This window comes from Manihot esculenta, chromosome 2 (genome assembly GCF_001659605.2).
Source record: "Manihot esculenta cultivar AM560-2 chromosome 2, M.esculenta_v8, whole genome shotgun sequence".
Lineage (NCBI taxonomy): Eukaryota > Viridiplantae > Streptophyta > Magnoliopsida > Malpighiales > Euphorbiaceae > Manihot > Manihot esculenta.
The window spans coordinates 5,062,238-5,078,044 of NC_035162.2; the positions used below are offsets into that span (position 1 = coordinate 5,062,238).

General features: G+C 32.0%; 1 protein-coding gene across 1 annotated transcript; it reads left to right on the top strand.

The window, feature by feature from the left end:
* Positions 1-8,929: 8,929 nt before the first annotated feature.
* LOC110604045 lies at positions 8,930-9,772 on the top strand. The gene has a single exon (XM_021742096.1). The coding sequence runs from the start codon at positions 8,930-8,932 to the stop codon at positions 9,770-9,772; it is 843 nt and encodes a 280-aa protein (XP_021597788.1).
* Positions 9,773-15,807: the final 6,035 nt, after the last annotated feature.

The window sequence follows — 15,807 nt, forward strand, 5'->3', positions numbered from 1 at the left end:
AACAGTAAATTATAATACTACTGATCAGTAAAGCTGCCTTCAGAAAAGCTTATTTCTTTGACTGACAGACAATGTAAGGCTCCATGAATCTTTCTCTCTCTCTCTCTCCCTCTTGGCTCCCAAATGTTGAGGAACCTTTCCTTTATCAATTTAATCAAGTATAATTAGTAAAACTAACCCTAATCTCTCTCCCTTCCTACATACACCCATCAGAGAGAAAAAAGAAAAAACTAATAATTAATGTATGCTCGTACGTGTAGTCTGCAATAGTCAAGGATGAATCAGCAGATAAAGTGCTAAACCCTAGTTTTTATTTCCCCACTTCAGCAATCACATCTGGGTTAATTTCCAGCTCCACCAAAAACAGCCTTACAGATGATAACATTCTCTCTTTTTATTTGTTTATATTGTATACTGGATTCGTGATTTGTGTTTCCATGGATTCATGCCCATGTTTCCCGCTGATCTGCTCTCTTTGAAATCCAAATCCTTTCACTCCCAGAGCTGCTCTCCAAAATAGACGCATGGATCCAGTGAGCAGATGACAAGAGAGGAGCTATTGAGGAGGGAGGGTAGTTCTAGAGTTGCTATCAGAGGACAAGATAAAATGAATAATGTACGAAAAGGGGACTCAGCCATGCTTAAGCATATGCACTAAAAGTCTACCTACTAGATTAAAATTTGAGATTTTGAATTTTCATTTGTACGTACAAATGTTTGTAGCAGCAGCAGCTGCTCTATCCTTTACCCTTTTCCTTTCTTTATACCATATATAGGGTATAGCGTTAGTTGTAGTACAAGGTCTTAGACCCATACACCATGCCTTGAAATTGAATCAAGATGATTGCTTTTTCTTACTAATCTCTCTGAAACCATGCATCTTCACTGTACCTGTGCCCATAGAAACCCAAAGAATTCAGTACCAATTAAACTGGGTAGCAGCCTTGATGTGCCTAACGTATATATTTAGAAAAATCCTGCACTCATTTGGCTTTTGTTATTATTATTATTATTATGAAAGGGAATGGCAACATCAATGAGATTCAAATCTTTTGTTTTACTTATAGAAATTCAACTTTTTTATTATTTATTTATAGATTATAAAATTATTCTATGAGATATGTCAAACTTCATAACTTAAATTTCTATGGTGAGAAATAATTAGTTAATAAAATATTTATAATAATTACATTTATTAAATTTAATTAAATATATAAATAATTTTTCATTTGGATATGAATTGTAACAATTAAAAATATAATTATGTATTAAATATAAAATAATTAACAATAGCTTATATTAAAAATTTATTTAATTCTAGAAAATATTTTGTAAACGTATTAAAACTTGACGGATATAATTGTAAACGTTGATCATCTTTGTCAACCCCAAACAGCCATTACTATCTAATAGTATGATAGCCATTACATTAAAATTCAGTAGAAAAGTGATTATTTCAAAATATAAATAAATTAATAATTAAACTCTATAAATACTCTTTCACTAATTTTCAAAGTGTATAAAATTATTTTGAAAAGAATCAGCATTATATGAAACTGAATATTAGTCTTTTTGATTTGGGAAGAATCTGGCAATTCTTTTGATCAGGTCATTCATTGACAGGCTTAGGGGCAATTTCCAGTCCTTTTCATTATCTTTTTCTCTCCCTTATGCTCATGGGTGAGAGGATGAGAGAAAGAGATTTGTGTTAGATATTTGGGTGATGAGTGGTTCATATAACATTAACCCTTCTCCATGTGACTCTAACCCTACATTCTTTGGTCCATTGGCTTCCAATTCTATCAACCAATTATTAATAAGGTGCCTCGGTTGTATTCTTATAATAAGAAAAATTATTAAAGGAGGATAATGGGTTTTGATTAGACATGGGAAATATTTAGACCAGAGGACATGCCACTCCAATATTTTTATGGATTTTAGTTCCTATGTTCATGTCAAGTTAATGGGAAATCTGTTGAAGTGGAAAGAATCGGACTAGAAAAAGATGGAATTTTGAAATCAGAGTCAATTAGCTAGTTGTGGATTTGATTGGTTGAAGTGAAATTATGACTTTTACCTCATTTTTTTAAATTAACAAGATGATTTATTAATAGCTTCAATTTTAAAAATATTTATAAAAATTTTTGAGGTAATAAAATCATCCAATCAATTTAAAAGATATGAAAAAAGGGTGGATATATATATGATGTGATTAGATTCTTGCATGCCTTTTCCTTCGTCTTATGGATCATTGATACCACTACTTTAAATTAATTGCGTTCGTTCCTCATGCTTACGTAAAGCTATTTCTTTTTTAGATTAATCAGTAAATTTTCCTTTTTTTTGTTTATACTCTTGCTTCTTCTTTTTTTTACATATATAATTTTCCTTAAATAATTAATTTCTAGATATATATCCATTATGATCTCTTTTTTTGGCTTCATTCTTTTGACCTATCATTTTTTATAAATTTAGAATATTTTGTTCTCTTCATCGGAAAGTTGGTGTTTAAGTGTTGTTAGTTATTATGGATGCATTTCTCTCCATTGCTGGGGCGTAAGCCGAATTAAGTTTTATTCGTTTTAAACTTAAATTAAATATTAATAAATTTAAATTTGGCTCATTTAATAAATAAGTTTATACGAGTTGAATTTCTATCGAATTTAATCTCGAATAATTCACCAATAGTTTAATTTATTTTTATATGAGTTTTATTTAAAATTAAAGAATTTTAATTAAATAAATATATATTTTAATTGATTCGCAAATTTATAAAAAATGAACTCTAAATATTAACGATTTAAATTTTACAAGTTTTAAAATCATAATTAAATTACATAAAGTTTATATATAATTTGAGTTTATTTTTTTTATAATATTAATCTCAACCTACTTTTAAATAGTAAATAAATTCATGAGTTTTAATAAATTTAAAAATTAAGTTGAATCTAATAAAAATTTTATTGATTCAAATATCGAATAGCTGCGTTGTTCTAATACATCATCCAACAAGAGATTCAATATTGAAAATTATTCATTAATTTGGGCTCATCGAAAAAGCTCATAAAATAAAAAGTTTAACAGTGGCTCACCAACCCAATTATATATTCAATACTATTTTTGTATACATAATTATAATATCAGAATAAAAAAGGTAAAATGTTGGTATGCCTTCTTACATTTATGAAGTAGCTTCTTTTTCTAAAAAATAAAATTACTATGTACCTGAATTTTGGATATATATTTTTTTAGCTGATAAAAAATGTTTTATGTTATGATTTCAAAATTCGCATAAAAAATGAAATTTTTTATTTTGTATTATGATAGATTTTAAACAACACATGAATTAAAATTTTGAAATTTTTAAAAAATTATATATATTTTTATTATAAGTGAAATTTTATTTTTAGTTTATGAATATAGATCATACTATCAAATCGCATTAATTTTTTTTTATTTTTTAATATTATGATTGAGAATATTTGTTATTAGTATTGTGTATTTATTTCAATAATTATAAATGTATTATGATACAATTAAAAAAAAATGTATTATGATAAAAAATTTAAAAACAAGACATCTTTTTTAAAAGAATTTTTAAGTTCTTTTATCGTTATGATTTCAATTGCCTTAATTTCCACCTAATTTGACGCATGAGAACAAGTGAAGGACATTCCCTAAAGAGCTCCTTAATTTCCTGGTAATCCAAGTTTACCAACTGATGGACGATCCATGCACGTTGCATATAAGAGAGGCTTCACTGGGAACCGACCACTGGATTAGAGGATAATGAGACCTGCGACGCTTAACTTTTCAGCATCAGCAGACAACCATAAAGCTTGGCTTTTACATGCCGCATCAGAATCATTAACATTGAGCCAAAAAGAAAGAGCAGCATTAATTTTTCTGAAACTTGCATTGGTATATGAATCGGCAAAAGAAAGTGCACCACAGCTTTCTTTGATTAGCACCGATTCCAGATATTCCCAACGAGAGAAAATATCAGCAACAGAAAAATGAATACATCCCTGTAGATTAGACCCCACCATCTTGCAAACTTTTTCGATAGGATCCAAGCTTCGATCTGCAATGAGTAAGTGAAAAAACTCGAAATTCAATCTGCCGCAAGAACACCCTTGCCAAAAAGAGAGCTTCCATTGTTTAATTTACAGAGAATAGCCACCCTTGGCAAAAAGAGAGCTTTTAACTGGATGTTCACCATTGGTATTAAATTTCTAAATACAGAGAAAGATAAAATTTTTATCATCTTCATATGATCAAATTTCATATATGACTTCCCCAAGATCGCAGCTTTCTTCTTCACCTTAAAACCCAATGCCAATACTGCACTGGGTATTGCCCAATAGGGTTCTTGTTCTTAGAATGTGGTTGTTGATCTAGCAATTTCATTACCTTCATTCTAAACTTTTGCCAGAATATCGAGCTTATACTTATTAGGTGGAAATATTTTTTTTCACATATAAAAAAGAAGGGACTCGAAATCACTGATTCAACAAAAAGCTCATTGCAATTCTGGCATAAAAGGTGTTTGAACAGACGGCACATGGGTACTTTCTACTGGACGCGATCAGCGCTGGGTTCTCAAGGAGCACTGTGGACTGATTGAGCAAACTCATTAAACTATCAGCGATCTGAAGCCGGAAGCATTATGTGCCAGAGCCTGTCAAGGAACCCGTATAAAATTGGCAAATTTCATAAGTAGAATTTGCCATAATTTTAAAATGTACTGCATGTTTTGATTGATGGTGACTCGATACCGGCTAGACTTTCCCATCAAATTGTGTTTGTTTTCCAGAGAAGCAGGGCCTGGGATTGGGAAGCCATTCTCTTGAGCCTTTGTCACTCGTTGGGCCCTTGTTTTTGGGCCTTAATACTGTATATTCTCTAATTATGTGTGAGATTTATATGCTCTCGGTCCAACTTCCAACTCATTACTGTTTTTTAATATATCATGTAATTATTAATAAAAAAATGATGAAAATGTTTAATATAAATTGTTAAATAGTAGATTTATATAAAAAATAATAAAAAAAAAATTTTAATGTGTATTTAAGGAGTAGGATGCATTGCATTTGCATGTGAGAAGACTGAGCGGCACCATACATACTCCAGTCTCCAGCTATCTCTCACCGTATGGTCCCGACCATACTCATTCTCATGCTCCCTCCCCACCAAACCCTTCATCTCCCCCCATCGTGCCTATTCCCACACCTACATCTGTCCATGATTGTGGGCCACCTCTCTCCTCACTTTCTAGACCTACTCATTCTATTTTTAATATCTACAAAACTCACAAGTTTTGATTCGATTTTAATATGTGATTCTATTTTTTTTTTTTTAAATCAATCTCATATTTACCAACTATACTCTAATTATTTTGAGCAGATTCTAGGTCAAATTAATATATTTATTTTGATAGAAAATATAGAGTGAAATCTGAATCTCCAAGTGATTTACGTATATTTTTAATCACTGATCTAAAACGCATTAAATTAAATTAATTGATTTAATAACTTTTTTCCTATTATTTTTTTCTTAGTATCCTTTAAAATAAGAGATATTTAGAAAAAAAAAAAAATCAAAGAGACAAATGAGGAGGTGAGTAGGACCCGTGGATTAGGAGGTGCACGTGGGCATGACAAAGCTGTCATTTGACGAATCAAAGCATTTTGTCTGATCCAAGAAAAAGAGATGGGAGATGAGGAGTTGATTTGGGATTGATCACTGATAAAAAGGAAGCACATAACGTAAGCTTGGCCACATCTGACCCACACTCCCATAAATTATTAGTAACACAAAGGTGCGTTTGGTACCAATAATAAAATAGAGGGAAAATATATTGATTAATTTTAATTTAATAATATTAAAATAAATTTTGAATTGAATTAATAAAAAAGTGAAAAATTTAACGGAAGACTTTTCCCCCTTAGTCAGAATGCATGTCTAGAATATAAAAATGAAGATGACCATTTTCCATTCCCACTTTTGCTATCTACATTTATGTAAAAACCAATGTGACCCCCACCCACAATCGTCACACACATTACACGTGTATGTGTCCCACCTTAAGTTCGGTGGCCACCACTCCTGTCCTGCGTTCTGCATCCCTTTCTTAAACTAAAATAAAATCACACTACTAAAATATAACACCATATAATTGGATATTTTTTTTTTTAGTTCTGGTAGTTTTTTTGTAGAAATTCAATAAGCTCAATAATAAATAATAAGTTATAAAAAAAAACTACATAATAAGAGATAGTAGCATACGAAATAAAACTAATAGCAATTTTTTAAAAAAATCCCTAATTCTCTTTATTGTAAAAGTTGAAAAACGAATCATACTTTTAATTAGTGAAATAGTGTAAACACACCCATTTCAAATTTAAAAATATAAATCTGACTTTTAAAAATTAATTATTCATGTTATAATATTAATGATTTTATAAAACATGACAACCATTTACAATACAATTCAATGTTGAGCTTATTTGCAGTTCAGGTGGTTTAAATTAAATTAAGAATTCAAATAAAGTAAAATTCATTAATTTTTTTAAAAGGATTTACTAGTTAGTTCCTGAATATTATTATTATTAACAAGTCAGTCTTGTATTTTCAGAAATCTATTGAAATGTTCTTATCTTTTCTCTCCATCAACGAAACAGTCATTTCGTTTTCTTTTCCGTTAAAAATAAATGAGGGATGAAAGAGAAAATTTTTAAAACTCAACTTTGCTCTTAAATAAAATCTCTTATTTAGCCTATGGATATTGTCATTATTAACAAATCAGTCCCTACATTTTAAGAAATATATTAAAACGCACTTATTTTTATTCAGATCTATTAAAACATCCTTATCTTTTCTCAAATCTATTAAAATATCTTTATCATTTATTTCCATCAATGAAATAGTCTCTCCTCCTCCTCCTCCTTCTCTTCAAAAAAGAAGAAGAAAAAGAAAAAGCAAAAGAAGATGAAAGAAGAAAAAAGAAGGAGAAGAAAAAAGAAGGAGAAGGAGAAGAAGATGATGATAATGAATAAGAAGAAGAATCGTCTCCTTCTCCTCCTCCTTAAAGAAGAAAAAGGAGAAGGAGGAGGAGAAGAGGGAGGGTAATTTGGTCTTTTGCTATATTTTTAACGGCATAAATAGATAGAAGGACTATTTCATTAACGGAGAGAAAAGATAAGAACGTTTTAATAGATTTTTAAAAATATAGGGACTAACTTGTTAATAATGGCAATACTCAATGAATAAATTATAAATCTCCTTTTTTTATGTAAAAAAATTAATCATTAAATTTAACTAATTTGAAATGAATTCTAATTGTAAGAAATCCTAGAGGATTCATTACAATTTCTTTTTTCCTTAAACTGAATCTTGGTCACATTTAGTTATTGATGTTGGAATTTAATCAAATTAAACGTAGCGGAAGTAATAGAAAAATAAAAATTTTCTCCAACATGGATCACGTTTAAAGAAAAAAAAACAATAATAATTGATGACTATTGGGTCTTGGATACCGGACTATGACTGAGCTCACATTAGAAGGTCAGACTGTAACCCCATTAAAGTCCAATAAACAGGTTTGTCCTCCAGTACGTAACGCAGGCTTCGCTTGGACAGAGTAGACATGGCAGGAATCAGGCCAAGTGAAAGAGGTTCAGCCCAATCGACTTGATAAATTCATGGGGTAATAGACCCATAAACATCCGGGATCATATCAACATGGTACCAAAGGGAATTAAATGGCCACCTGAAGATAGAAAAAGACACAGTACGTCCCTACATACGACCCCTCGTGACAATGACATGATGTACAGGTGCAGGACAGCGGTTATGCGTCACTAGAGGACAAAAGAAAAAAGAATAAAAGAAGAAAGAAGAAAGGCACGAGTCATCCAGACCATCCTTACCAAAATACACCTTGAACCTATCCTCTATTGGGTTTCAGTACATCAATTGGCGTCGTCTATGGGAATGAAGGAAGCCTATTTGTCACCAGAGGTCTCATTCTCATCACACCCTTTGAGATTCACATGGCAATCATAGCGAAAACTATATCGGAAACATTCCAAACGATATGGGCTCTGCTCAAGAAGAACCATAGTTCTCATTCTCCAGCCCTACCATCCCACTGAATCAACCACCCGCATTGTTTAACCCTTTGCTAAGCTCGACAGGTACCATTCCTCGAACCACCCTATCTGATCAAGAGCTGCAAAACATGGCCCTCCAGCTCCAAAACACTGCTTACTGGCTAGACTAGATGTTGCATCAGAAGGGACTCAACACCCCATTGAGCATACCATCAGTAACTGAAGGGTTCAACATTAATGAGCTCCAACCCACATTAAATCACCAAGCCCCTCAGCAAAGCAGTAGGAGAATGGGTGATGGAGATGGAGAAGCCAGCAGAAAGAATGAGCCCTTGGTCAGAGTAACAGGCTGAGTAGTAAGGGAGCTTATCGAGAACAACAGGGCTGAAAGCTACACTTTTGAGCTAGCAGAAAGGTTAGAGAGTGAAAGAATTAGAGAGAAACTACTACTTGGAGAAAAGGCCAAGGAGAGAAAAAGTAGATGTAGATCAAAAACTAAAGAGGCAAAAAGAGCAACTGCTAGCAGAGCTGAGGGCACGAGACAACAACAGCCCTCCTACTACCAACTTCATCCTCATTTGTGAGATGGGTATAATAGGAAACAATCCACAAGAAATTCATGGTGCCGATAATGACAACGTATGATGGAACGAGGAACCCTCGGGAACACGTCTTGAACTATAAGATATTCATAGAGCTGCAGACCCATTCAAATTTCTTGATGTGCAAGGTCTTTCCCATCACTCTTACTGGATCGGCCCGGGCGTGATTCAACAGCTTGGAATTAAGAAGAATTAAGAAGTATTAAGAGCTTCATGGACCTGGCCGGCGTGTTCATCAACAGGTTTATTGCTGGAGTCCCGACTAAAAGGAAAACAAGCTATTTAAAGACGGTCCGGCAGAGGAGAAACAAGTCCTTAAGAGAGTATATAGCCAGGTTCAACTTGGAGGCTTTGCAAATACGAAAGCTTGATGAGGCAAGAGCCATCGAGACCATGCAGAAGGGCACCACATCCCTAGAGTTCTTTGGACTGCTGTGCAGGAAGCCGCCTACTACCTTGGTGGAGCTGATGAAAAGAGTGAAAAAGTATATAAGGCAGGATGACGCCTTAACCACTAGCAGATTCGCCAAGAAAGCAGGAGACATAGGAAAGGATGGAGAGGATAAGCGATCAGACAGACTGAAAAGGAGGCAGGATCAAGGGCCTGAAGCGTTGAACAGACACCGGTGGGAGAGGAATGAGCAGAGACCCTATCAACCTCAGATTCCCGAGGTGATCACTTCCCTGAATGTGTCACGAGCCGAGGTGCTCGTGGCAGTCCAAGACAAAGACTTCATACAGTGGCCCAAGCCGATGAAGGCAGAAGCAAACAGGAGAGACTTGGATAAGTATTGCCAGTATCTCCGGACTCATGGCCACGATATAAATGATTGTTACCAGTTAATAAATAAGATAGAGAGACACATTAAGAGGGGACACCTTAGAAATTTTATGAAAAAGCCAGAGGGCCATAGACCCGAGCATAATGTAATGGAGGAAAAGCCCAGGAGACAAATAGGGGGACCAATGAATAACGGCTCCAATAGGATAATCAACATGATCGTAAGAGGGACTAGAGGGAAAAAAATAAGCAGGAATGGAGAGGGAAGCAGCTAAAGTAATGTAGATTGTGGAGCATTCCCCAGTGACTCTCTCTTTCTTTTCGGAGGATGCTCAAGGGTGCAGATGCCTTATGATGATGCCTTAATCATATAAGTCGTCATCCATAACTTCTGAATTCGAAATATTCTAGTGGACGAGTGCAGCAAGATGAATTTACTGCCCTACCAAATCTTCCAACAAATAAACATACTCGAAGAATAGCTGGTAAGGGACCAAGTTTCAATAAAGGGGATAGGTTCCAATAAATGAACATACTCGAAGAATTGCGGGTAAGGGACCAAGCTCCAGTAAAGGGGAGAGGGAAACTCCAATAGACTTTTTCAAAATTATGAAAAATAAATCAATCATTCGTCCAAACATATTAGACTTTTCAAAATTCATCCCTAACCATTCATTATGCAAATAAATCAAACCATCCATTATGCAAATAAATCATATTAAATGCATATAAATTAATTATTAATGTATTTCATATTTATTATTAAATTTGTGTGCTAAAATTAAAAATTAAACAATTTAATATTTTAATTTTAGTATTAACGAAAAATAATTTATGAATAAAATAATTTTATTCAGACTTCTAATTATATTTAAAAATTAATTTTAATAATAAATTATAAAATTAAATTTAATGTTATTAATTTTCAAATTTAATTTAATAAATAAAATAATTTTATTCATATTTCTAATCAAATTAGAAAATACACTAAAATTAATTCTAATTACTGTGAAAATAATTAAATGGTCCAAATCAATAAAATATTTTTTAAATTAAATAGCCATTTAATTTAAAGACTGAAAATATTTTTTAAAATTTATTTTCTGCCTAAAAGGATCACTTTGAAAGTTTTTACAATTGGCAGGGACGAAATCATAATTTGGCAAACTCATCTTCTTCCCCAGAAGCCCTAGCCGCCGCATGAAGGTTTCTGCACATCCGTCGATCAGTCCAGCTTCAACCGCAGCCAGCCCGACGCGCAAATATTGCACGTCTACCCGTCCATCGCCATCGAGCTCGTTGCCCAGAAGATCGCGCAATGGCGAGCTCGAAACAGCACCGGCGAGCTCGCGATTCGCAGAAATCGCGAGGAGCCGAGACACATCTCGGCTTCGAAGCCCCCGGCGGCCCACCGGACGAATATTCGGCCGCTCAAGTCGCCAGCGCGAGACGCTGGAGAAGACGCAACGCTTGCGCTCCCCGGCCAGCCTGCTCTGACAGCGGCAGTCCACAATTGAAAATCGGGATTCCCATTTTCTTCGTTTCCGATAGCGGAGAGGACAACTAGCCAATGCTCAGCCAGCACCATTCCTCAGCCGCACCATCACCAGGCGTCACCGGCGACCATCACACGGCAATTGTTCATGGCGACGCGTGCTGCGTCGTGGTCATCTGAGTTCACGATGACTGTTCATCGTAAATCCAGAATCCAACTTTCAATTTCCTTTTTTTTTATTTTTTTAAAATTAATTTAATAAAAAATTAAACTATTTTAATTTCTACATTAAAAATAATTTCAGAACTATAAATCTGAAAAGATTTTGAAGAACATCAAATTTTATTAACACACAAAAATTAATCTAATTAATCAAATAATAAATATAATTTTTTATTATATTTTAATTATTTAAACAGAATTTTTATATTATTATTAAAATTTAAATAAATTAAAGGGTAAACTGTAATTTAGTCCCTCTAATTTAGTGAAATATAACATTTCATCCCTCTGTTTTAAAAAATCTTCAATTTAGTCACTGTGATTTTTAAAAACTATGCCATTAGTCCCTCCCGTTAGATTTTCAGTTAAATTACCATTAATTTTAGTTAAAAAGACTAAAATATCCATTCTCTCTCCTTCTCCTTCCTCTTCCTCCTCTTCTTCTTCTTCTCCTTCCCGATCTCCTTCTTTTTCTCTTTTCCGATCTCCTTCTTCTTCTTCTCCTTCCCGATCTTCTCCTTCCCGATCTCCTCCTTCTTCTTCTTCTTCTTCTTCTTCTTCTTCTTCTTCTTCTTCTTCTTCTCTTTTCCGATCTCCTTCTTCTTCTTCTTCTTCTTCTTCTTATCTTTTTCGATCTCCTTCTTTTTCTTCCTCTTCTTCTTCTCCTTCCCGATCTCCTTCTCCTTCTTCTTCTTCTTCTTCTTCTCTTTTCCGATCTCCTTCTTCTTCTTCTTTTTCTTCTCTTTTCCGATCTCCTTTCTTCTTAAGTTCCTTTGTGATGAATTACTCAACTCTGCTCTTGTTTGTCAGCACCTTGAGCAGTGCGTGGAAACTACAACTGAATTGCAGCAGAAATTACAGTCATTATCAGTGCACACCATCTCCCAAATGGCCATCATAGATAGCAAAAAGCCCCAATTCATGTCCTTGAATCTCCACCAACTTAGCGACATGATAATCCTCCATGGGATGATTAGCTTTCCCTTTTATTAGGCTGAAACCATACTTGATTAAACCCTCATGACTTTTACCCTTTCCAGAGCTTGATGATGCTCGTCCTCCCACAAGCTACATTGAAAATTATCTCAATTTATATTTTACACAGCATAGAGGTACATAGGGGTATGAAGAACAGCAACAATTTTCCAACAACAAGTTTCCAACTTCTAAGTCCATAAAATTACTAAGATAAAAGCAGAGGAGCAGTAAAAGAGAAATGATAGCTCCATATAGTTTAAACTTCTGAGTACAAACAATATTCATGAGATCACAGAACTCATCCCTTCACAGCAACACTCGATATGAATGATTACTTCAATCCCCAAGTAGATAAACTAAATTTTGTCCAATAGAATCCCACAAATTAACCACTAAAAAAAGCAGAAGTCTGCAGAATTTCTCTAGCCACCTTTTTCAGAAACATTTTTAACAGAACCATACCGTAGAGGAAATTATTATCTATACCTTAGAGTAGGAAGCACCAAAACATCAGAAACTATCCATGGGATCAAAACTACGTACACCACCTCCAATCCAAATTCCAGACTAAACCATCCACCTTAAATCCACAATCTGCAATACCAAAATCCAAACACGATGATATAAAGAAAACATGAGCACACAAAAACCTTACAAAAGAATATTTTCTAAAACCTTAGAGAGTAACAGAGCACCAAAAGGAATGAAAACAAGAACCGGGTATTGAAAAATGAGAGAGAATGGGTATTTTAGTCTTTTTAACTAAAATTAACGGTGATTTAACTGAAAATCTAACGGGAGGGACTAATGGCATAGTTTTTAAAAATTACAGTGACTAAATTGAAGATTTTTTAAAACAGAGGGACGAAATGTTATATTTCACTAAACCAGAGGGACTAAATTACAGTTTACCCTAAATTAAATGGAGCGGAAAAAATAAAAAGTAATTGTTTTTTCAATTTAGATATATCATGTTTAAAAAATAAATAAATATCTAAAAAAATAAATATTTTATTTTTATTACAGTAAAACACAACATTCCTAATTTTAATTAAATTATTACAAATTACAAACCATCTAAATATTTAATTTCTAATGATATTCACAGGTGAAATTTCAAACAATAACTCTATTCTTCTTATAAATTTTAGAGACTTTCAAAAATATTTCTCTCAAAAGAAGTATAAATTCTCATAAATTTTAAAATTTATTTATTTATTTATTTATTTAATTAAATAAATTATAATTATAATATAAAATTTTAATAAATAAAATATATAAATTTTAAATAATTTTAATTAATTTATATATAATTAAATTCTATTTAATTTAATTTTTCATGGGCCGTCATTAATTTTTAAATATATTGATAATAAATATAATTAGATAATTAATTAATTTAAAAATTAAAACATTATTTAATAACATGTTAAAAATGATTTGACTTAATCATTCAATAAATAATTTAATTTAACCATTCATTGTATTATTTGTTAGTGTAATTAATATTTTTTCATCACAAATATTCTAATTTAATATTAGTATCTACGATGTGAAATCATATTAATTTTCATTTATTACTCATTAATTTATAGAATAAAATTCAAAATTTTATTTACTAATTTCATTCTATCTTACACAAGAATTTTATGATTAATGCTATTAGAGAAGAAATGAAATATCTCTTAATTTAATTTAGGGTGATGAATTCTATCTCAATCACATGAATACCTTCGCTCAATCTCTAATTTATCAATTTATCTCCATTTGTTACTTATAAACCAAATAGAATGTAAAATAAATTAAAACATAAAAGTTTCTATATAAAATTATTTATTGATCTCAAATTAAAGAATCACTTACACAACTATTATTTGATTAATCTATAAATACAGATTATTTTTCACATAGATTTCTGAGGTGGGTTAGTTAATTAGTTCTAGATATTTCAAATATATCAACTTATGAAATCAGATATTTTTTCTATAAGAAAAAAATATAATATGTATTAGTCTCAATAATTTTAATTATTATTTAATTATGATAAGAATATCAAACATAAATATTTAGAGATATTATTTAAATATAATTAAAATATCATAATTATAATCACATTATAATTTTTTTTACATAATAATATAATTTTATTAATTTTATTTTTACTTAAATTTCAATTAAATTAATATTAAAAATAAATAATTATCTTAATAAAATTATATTTAAATAGTTAAAATATATAAAAAATAATATCTAATGGTTGGGTTGGCTGGGACATATTATTAACCATTGATGCTTTAATTAAGATTTTTGATAATCAAATTTTTTTCTTGGCATCCCTAATTTATCAATAGAACATAACACAATTATGAGCCATGAGTTGCCGCACAAAACTCTGAAACAGAGCACATGTCACCACCCATTTCCATGTTTCTAGCTTTGCCTTTGAGTTGACAACATTATACGGAATAGATACTTCCTCCATGCATTCTTCCCTTCTAATTTTGCTTTGCGATTAAGGTAACCCAACTCAGGAACCCCAAATTTTCGGTTATCCTAATTTCTTTGAAATTTAAAGGTTAACTTATTTACAGTAAATTACTTAAATTTTTCAAGAAATAGAGAATTTGAATCAAACAACATCTTAATTATTAGTATTAATTAAATTATTGATATTGCATTAGTTGGCAAGTTTAATCAGATGGTATCTTGATAAATAAACTAATAATGATTCATTTAATTTATTGTTTTTGACTATCAGACAGTGTATATACAGAGGAGCTCAGATAACTTGCATGAGATCTAACATCACAGTAAGGGATAGTTCCTTTGATGTGGATACTAATTTTAATGATATTATTTTCACGTCATCCACAATTTTATAAGAACAGCCTATAAATAATCCTAAAATTTACCTAATGATGTCACTTTTTGTTTCCTTTCTCTCACATAGGGGCTAAATTCCTAAGATTTACTAAACAAATTTTCTTAATAATATCACTTTTTGAAATAAGTCATGTTGTCAAGAAAAAGAAGAAGTCACCGTAATGTGATTGGAGTCGGTGGAAAGAAGGAAAGAATAAAAGAGGAAAACCAAAGAAAAGAGGTCATCTTTTACCAACCATTATACCAAACTATATCAGTTATTACAAGGTACTCAGAGCCATAAATCTATAGACGATTACTCCATCCACCATCAATTCAATCTAAACTACTACCTAGATTCCTCTTCTCCCTTTCAAGAACTTTTTACTCCAGGTGTCTTACATCTGTGAGAGTTTGTGGTCATTAGGAATATTATTGATAAGGTTAATGAATAAGTCTGTGGGACATTTTGCATTATATGCAGTCATATCGCCCTCACGAAACACTTGTCTTATTGTTCATGCCGTACTAGGTTGATAATAATGAGCTCTTTTTAAGGTTAAATTCATCGATAACTACAAGAACTACCCAGCAAATTTTCTAGATCATTCAAAGACCAGACATCTGGGTCCCTAATTATCATCTCAAACCATAATATCAATGACTTAATTATTAAGCTAGCCCATGATACTATGAGCTACCTTCCGTGTACTGTGCTAATTAATTATTTAAGTAATGAGATAACTCTAGACA

Excerpts from the sequence above, each read along its gene's own strand:
- LOC110604045 (XM_021742096.1), top strand. The coding sequence starts at position 8,930 with ATGGACCTGGCCGGCGTGTTCATCAACAGGTTTATTGCTGGAGTCCCG.